This window comes from Notolepis coatsorum (genome assembly GCF_963971535.1).
Source record: "Notolepis coatsorum genome assembly, chromosome: 18".
Classification (NCBI taxonomy): Eukaryota; Metazoa; Chordata; class Actinopteri; order Aulopiformes; family Paralepididae; genus Notolepis; species Notolepis coatsorum.
Genome location: NC_140182.1, coordinates 51,637,804 through 51,644,472, shown reverse-complemented (window position 1 = coordinate 51,644,472; position 6,669 = coordinate 51,637,804). Strand labels below are relative to the sequence as shown.

Here is a 6,669-nt window from a genome sequence, read left to right as displayed (position 1 = left end):
ATGATCAGGTTTATTACATCATCTGGTATTATATAATTTGGTGTTATTACATTATCCGGTATTATTACATCATCCAGTATTACATTATCCGGTGTTACAGGCTCTCTTTGTGCTCTTTGTTTCGAGCCCCAGTCCAGATTATTTTTAAACATAGAAATGTGGTAAACATCTCACACAATCTCAATGCCTTTGCTTTGTAGATGGAAAATAAATTTTTGGGAACTTTTCTTAACCCGTTGTAAATCAGAATATAGGCCTGTTTCACTCCAGTGTTTACGAACACCCAACATAAACAAACCTTTTACTAGGCACAAAATACAGCGAATACAATCAAGAAAATTATATTCATGTTAGTCCTTGTATCAAGATCTCAGTCAATCAACTAGAAAATCAAAACACGTCTCCATGCCTACAGGTTTTTTTTCTTCTAATTCGGCTACCCATTAATGTCTCAAACCAGGATTGTGCCTTTAATAAAAATAGGGGCAAATGAGACAGTTGTGAAAGAGCTGATGTACTGATGTGCTCTCCTCGACCTACAGAGAATGAAATGAATGAAGTGTAAACTAATGAGCAAAATAACTGCACTCAGACCGAGTGCAGCACTCATTCCTGTGCTCGCCTGTTGTTTGTCAGCGTGTTTAACCAGCCAGTCAGCAGCGTGGTATGGAGAGCTGTTACACCGACCTTGAGGGAGGATCATATTCCAACAGCGCCCCTGTCATGTGTCATTTACTGTACTCGCAACACAATACACCTACTGCAGGGAACCCATTCGGGGGGGGGGGGGGGATGGAGTAGTCTTACTTTATCCACACAGAGGTAAGATAAACACAGGCTTACCGTGTCAAAACACGAAACACATACTGTACAGCATACACACTGTAAAGCTGCACATCGTCAGCCCCCCAGGGGCAGATGGTAGATCATTTGTTTAAGGAGTTCTTCAGGGCACCTTTCTAGAGGTGAATGGTGAAATAGCACACATGGGAGATTCTTTCCATCATGATTAAAAATGGGAAATGGAATATGAACCAATACCAAGTTGTCTGATTCAATAAATAATTTTTATTTTCCATAGTTGTGGGTGTGTGTTTTATGGGTGTGAAATATGAAAAGGAATCTTTAAATGTCATGTTATAGACGTGCGGAACGATGTCATTATCGTGATGACATTCAGGAATAAATGTCTGCTGAGAGGTTTGTGTGTGAGGGACTTTCTACAGTAGCTTGCAGAGTGCGGGCAGGGTCTGGATCCATTTACACATGAGTAGGCCTACACCTGTAAATATTTTAACAGTTTAATAAATATTTGACTCTTTCAATGAGATGAGAGAAAAACATAGATAGAATTACACACAAGCCCCACACAGTTAACGCCTTGTCCCCTAGCTATGTTCAGCCTGGCTGGGGCTAGCCGTGGTCTAGCATGGTATGGTTGGGTTTGTGTCTCCATTAGCTGTGTTCAGCCTGGCTGGGGCTAGCCATGGTCTAGCATGGCATGGTATGGTTGGGTTTGTGTCTCCATTAGCTATGTTCAGCCTGGCTGGGGCTAGCCATGGTCTAGCATGGTATGGTTGGGTTTGTGTCTCCATTAGCTATGATCAGCCTGGCTGGGGCTAGCCATGGTCTAGCATGGTATGGTTGGGTTTGTGTCTCCATTAGCTATGATCAGCCTGGCTGGGGCTAGCCATGGTCTAGCATGGTATGGTTGGGTTTGTGTCTCCATTAGCTATGATCAGCCTGGCTGGGGCTAGCCGTGGTCTAGCATGGTATGGTTGGGTTTGTGTCTCCATTAGCTATGTTCAGCCTGGCTGGGGCTAGCCATGGTCTAGCATGGTATGGTTGGGTTTGTGTCTCCATTAGCTATAATCAGCCTAGCTGGGGCTAGCCATGGTCTAGCATGGTATGGTATGGTTGGGTTTTTGTCTCCATTGTTTATTTTTTGTAGATTCTCAGGTTGCTAGGCAACCTTTCAAAATCCACACCACCAACTGTGACACACAAGCTAAAACCATGATGATACATCAGTCCCAGCCGGCTTTAGCCAGGTTGTTGGAAGGTGGCTGTCTCAGCTGGGGTCCAGCCAGCTTTGGCCAGGTTCTAAAGACAAATGGAGACGGTCACTGTGCGCCAGACAGGCCACAGCACCCCTGGCTAGTGGCGACAAGGGCAGATGAGAGGAGAACAAAGCGTAGAGAGCTATACGGTAGGATCAAAGTCTGGTGTTGAAAAGATAGACTCGACGATGAAGGTAGATTGATATGACATGACGTGACAAGGACTGACATGTCCTCAGCCAGATGTGATGTCACGGACCTACGGCTGCTCCGCCACGTCTCAAAGTGTTGTATCAATAACAATTCCCTTCTTTGATTTCTGGCATTCCTTGGTTAGAACATCCCTATTGACTTGCCTTTTATGGTGTGGTACCCCAGCTATTCATCCCTCTCACAACCTCATGCTCTTCTCCCTCTTGGCACCGACCCACTCATAAGACTGCTTACACGACACTGACAGCGGTTTTGGGCTGTGTAATAAATATATTGCAAATCCCAGTTCCAATACACACATTAATTTACATATACTCAACACAGACACGGTGTAAAAATAGAAATAAGACTGGCTGGGACATTGTGTCAAGCACTTAGAACAGACACAAAGTGTGACGTGTTGAGAACTGGTGGAATTAAAGAGAGTGTGTGCAGTGTGTTGAAAAATATTCCACCAAAATTCACTTTCCGGGTTGTGATTCTGCTAAATTAAGACTTTTTCCCTAAAATGTGTCAAGATTTTATCTTGTTTTGGGGTTATGAGCGCTCAGAGTTAGGAATATACAATTCAAGACATGATCAAATTGCAATGACTGAGGTGGTTGAAAGAGAAGTTGTACAGTATGACCATGAGTTTACATTAAAGACATGTTTTTTCTTTATTTCTATAATTCTCTATGTCAAATACAGTATAGATATGTTAACATAATAGAAGCGCTTCACAGAATGTTTAGAATGCCCATTTGTCCTCAATGTTGGAAGAAACAACAGCTGCTATGTGTAAAACAATGGTTTCTATGTGTTGATATGAGAAATATATCAACACACATTTTATAATTACAGTAGGTGTTTTATAACTGGATTTTGTAAACAAGTCGCATTGGAAAAGTAATATCATGCTTTTCCAATGTTTTACCTACTCTACCACTGCACAGAAATGTGTTACATGCAGCCATGTTGGAAGACACACTCCTACGCAGAGCTGCCTCTACAACTATGTGAGTTGGAATCCACAACTACAAACATTCCATGTTAGGCCTCCATTGTCCATTACAGATTATTTCAACCATCTCTGGGAATGCAATTAGATGATTTCATAATATTGCAATTTCCTTAATTTGGGAGATTATAACCCAATGGTAAATGTCTACTTTTGCATACTTATTCCACTTTCAGTAGAGTAAGGGGGGATTTGAATGTCTCTATTCCCTGTTCACAAATATCCTTGTCTAAATGATTGACACAGACCGAATAAACTCAATAAATATTTAATAAGGCAAGATTAGGTTTCATGTGCACACTCATAATTTAATTGACAAAATTAGTATCACATTGCTGCTGTTAATGTATACATTGTTGCAAAACATACTACACACACAAGCACGCACTTACATGCACACGCACACACTCAATCACTCACACCCTGAGTCCTGCTCTGACTTGTCAATTTGCAACTGATTGAGATGTAAAAGATGCTGCCAATTCATCATTCCATAATGTCCAGTAGTTCATTAATTTTCACAGGTCAGTTAACAGCAGCTTATGGGTTAACAAACAGCACAGCCCTGTACACACAAAGAAAGTCCCACTCAGTAGCCAGCTACGCCTGGTTCACAACCAATTCCCTTGTATCCCTATTACGACCTGAGACAGCTTTCCCTTCAAATAATGTTCATGTTCAAACTACTGTAGTTGTGAATGTGGAGACTTGAGGGGCTTTTGGTCAGGGCCCACCCTCTCACCTCCTTGTGTCTTCCTCCTGTTCTTCCTCATACTCATAGTCCAGCTGCGCCCTCTCATACTCCAGCTCCTCCCCTTCATATTCCAGTCCCTCCCCCTCACAAATGAGCTCCTCCCTCTCATACTCGATGCCCTCCTCCTCGTATTCTAGTCCAGCTCCGTCATACTCTGTGACAGATCTCTCTGGGTCACCCTCCTCATCCCTTCTTGGTGGGCCCTCCTCCTCCGTAGGCGCGTCTCCTATCGTCACGGCAGTGTCATTCGCCCCTCGGCTGTTCTTTAGGATGCCGTGAATAACCGGCTCCTCCCCGGCCAGGGCCGCCTCCTCCGCCTCCTCGGCGGCTTTCTGTCGTCTCTCCTTCGCGTCCTCCCGCTCCTGCAGGAACTCTGCCGCTCCTTCGCCGACCACCAGCACCTCCGCACTCACTCTGGGAGGGGCCTCCACAGGGTTGTGATCATAGGAGAACAGGCGCAGGGCCGGGAGGCGTTTGAGGCTCGGAAACTCTGTGATCTTATTGCGATCCAAGTCTAATATCTCCAAGCTCTCCATGCGCAGCAGTACACGAGGGAAGACCTCAAAGCGGTTCCCATAGAGCCATAATCCCCTCAATGCCTCCATGCGCCACAGGTCAGGAGGGAGCGTCCGGAGCCGATTGTCCCCAATTTGAAGGGAGCGAAGGTTGGGTAGGTCGTACAGCAGTCGTGGGAAGTGCTGGAAGTAGTTGCTCTCCATCCACAGGCAGCGTAGGTTTTGTAGATTCGCAAGCTCGGGTGGGAAGTCCATGAGCCGGTTGCTGCCCAGGTAGAGACGAGTGAGGTTACTGAGCTGGCAGACGGCCAGAGGAACGTCCTCCATCTTGTTGAAGTCCAAGGCCAGTATTCTCAGACCCTGCAGCCCGGCAATGCTGTCGGGCAGAGTACGCAGTCTGTTGCCACACATGTACAGCTTCTCCAGGTGCATTAGTCCACAAACGCGAGAGGGTAGGCGGCGGAATTTACGGTAGCTCAAGTCCAACACAGGGTCTCCGCTCGCCAACAAGACGTCCACCCCAATGGGCAGGTCGTCGTCCTCCACCTCCTCCTCTTTCTTTTTCTCCGCTATCTCCACTTCCTCCCCATCCTCCTCCTTCTCTTCCGCTCCTTCTTCCTCTTCCTTCCTGGAGGAGTTGCCCATGGCCTGGCCCGCTGCCACCAAGCTCCTCTATGAGTCAGGATGGGGAGAGGGTCTTTTGATGAGGTAGCGTCTGCGTCTGATCGGGTCGACCCTCAGACTGGCTACTGTTGTCTGCTGGTGAAACCCACTCACAGCAACAGAGGGCATCTTGGTCCCTGGCCACTTGTCACTTTTTCACAGCACAGCAAAGAGTCTGACTAGTGCCAGTAGTCCCAAGTGTCAGGTAACTCTGCCCTTCATCTAATAATTAGCACCGTTCAACAAGCAAACACGGGGGAATAGCTAGGTCACCTAACAAAAAGCTGCATAATAGTAATAATAATAGTAGTAGTAGTAGTAGTAATAGTAGTAGTAGTAATAATAATAATAGTAGTTGTAGTGAAAGCGGTCAGTTAACTCAACAAAGTACAGCTGAATGTTGATCAGAAAATGGTTGTTGAATGACTTCTACCAACATTAAAGCATTTACACACAGTTGACAAGCTTCACTGGCCATATCCCACTCTGAAGAAAAACTTCCACGGCACAATGTGATAGAGGTAGCCCATGTCTTTCTTTCTTTTTTAAATCAACTGAATCCTCAGCTCCTTACCATGTGCAACTTTTCAGCAGTCTTTAATATCCCACTTTTCCTTTTAGATCTCACTGATGATGGCTATGTGAAGAGGTTGAAATGCAATTTTTTTAAACCCTGAAACGTGACGGAAATCCTTTGCTCCGTTGATCCGAGCTCCCGATTACAATCGCCAAAAAGAGGGTGAAAGAGTGAGGCGACAGTTCGATGTCGGCGTACTGTCGCTCTTCCTGCCCGGTCCCGTGAGTGCGACCAGCGCGCCGGTGTATACGCAGCTAGTGACCTGGCCAGCGGCAAAGTGAACCAGCGCGTCTGCCATCTGACCGCATTGGAGCTTTTGACGCTGTTGCTTCTGGGCCTCCCTGGAATTAACGTCTCCCGCGTTTGTTAGAACGTGCGCGTCGACTTTGCGACGTAAACTCGCTCCACTCTCATCTGATGTAGTCCTACTTCTGTATCTCTCACTTCCATCAGTGTTGGGAGGGTTGCGTACGCCTCCCTCCCCCTAGCAACCGGAACAAGGGGACATTCAGACATCACATGGTGTGTGTTGTGTGTGTGAGAGAGAGAGAGAGAGAGAGAGAGAGAGAGAGAGAGAGAGAGAGAGAGAGAGAGAGAGAGAGAGAGAGAGAGAGAGAGAGAGAGAGAGAGAGAGAGAGAGAGAGAGAGAGAGAGAGAGAGGGGGGGGAGGGGGAGAGAGAGTCAGGGATAACTAAATGCCTGCAAGATACCACACTAAACAGAAAAAGGGGGAATTCGCTTATTTCTTTTGCAATTGTTGAAGATGGTTGTCTTTCACTATAGTCATTGTGTGACTGTTTCATTCTATTGTCTGCTGGTGAGTGAAAAGGATGCAAAAATAAAATAAATTAAAAAAATCCAGATACTAAGAATCCGACTGCCACCTA

General features: G+C 45.9%; 1 protein-coding gene across 1 annotated transcript; it reads right to left on the bottom strand.

Annotated features, from left to right (window-relative positions):
* Nucleotides 1–3,525: 3,525 nt before the first annotated feature.
* On the bottom strand, nt 3,526–6,177 carry lrrc10b (leucine rich repeat containing 10B). The gene has a single exon (XM_084334889.1). It carries the CDS (start codon nt 5,185–5,187, stop codon nt 4,012–4,014), a length of 1,176 nt encoding a protein of 391 aa, XP_084191015.1. The 5' UTR covers nt 5,188–6,177; the 3' UTR covers nt 3,526–4,011.
* Nucleotides 6,178–6,669: the final 492 nt, after the last annotated feature.

Bases quoted from the DNA above. Each gene is read 5' to 3' on its own strand.
- lrrc10b (XM_084334889.1), bottom strand. From the start codon at position 5,187: ATGGGCAACTCCTCCAGGAAGGAAGAGGAAGAAGGAGCGGAAGAGAAG.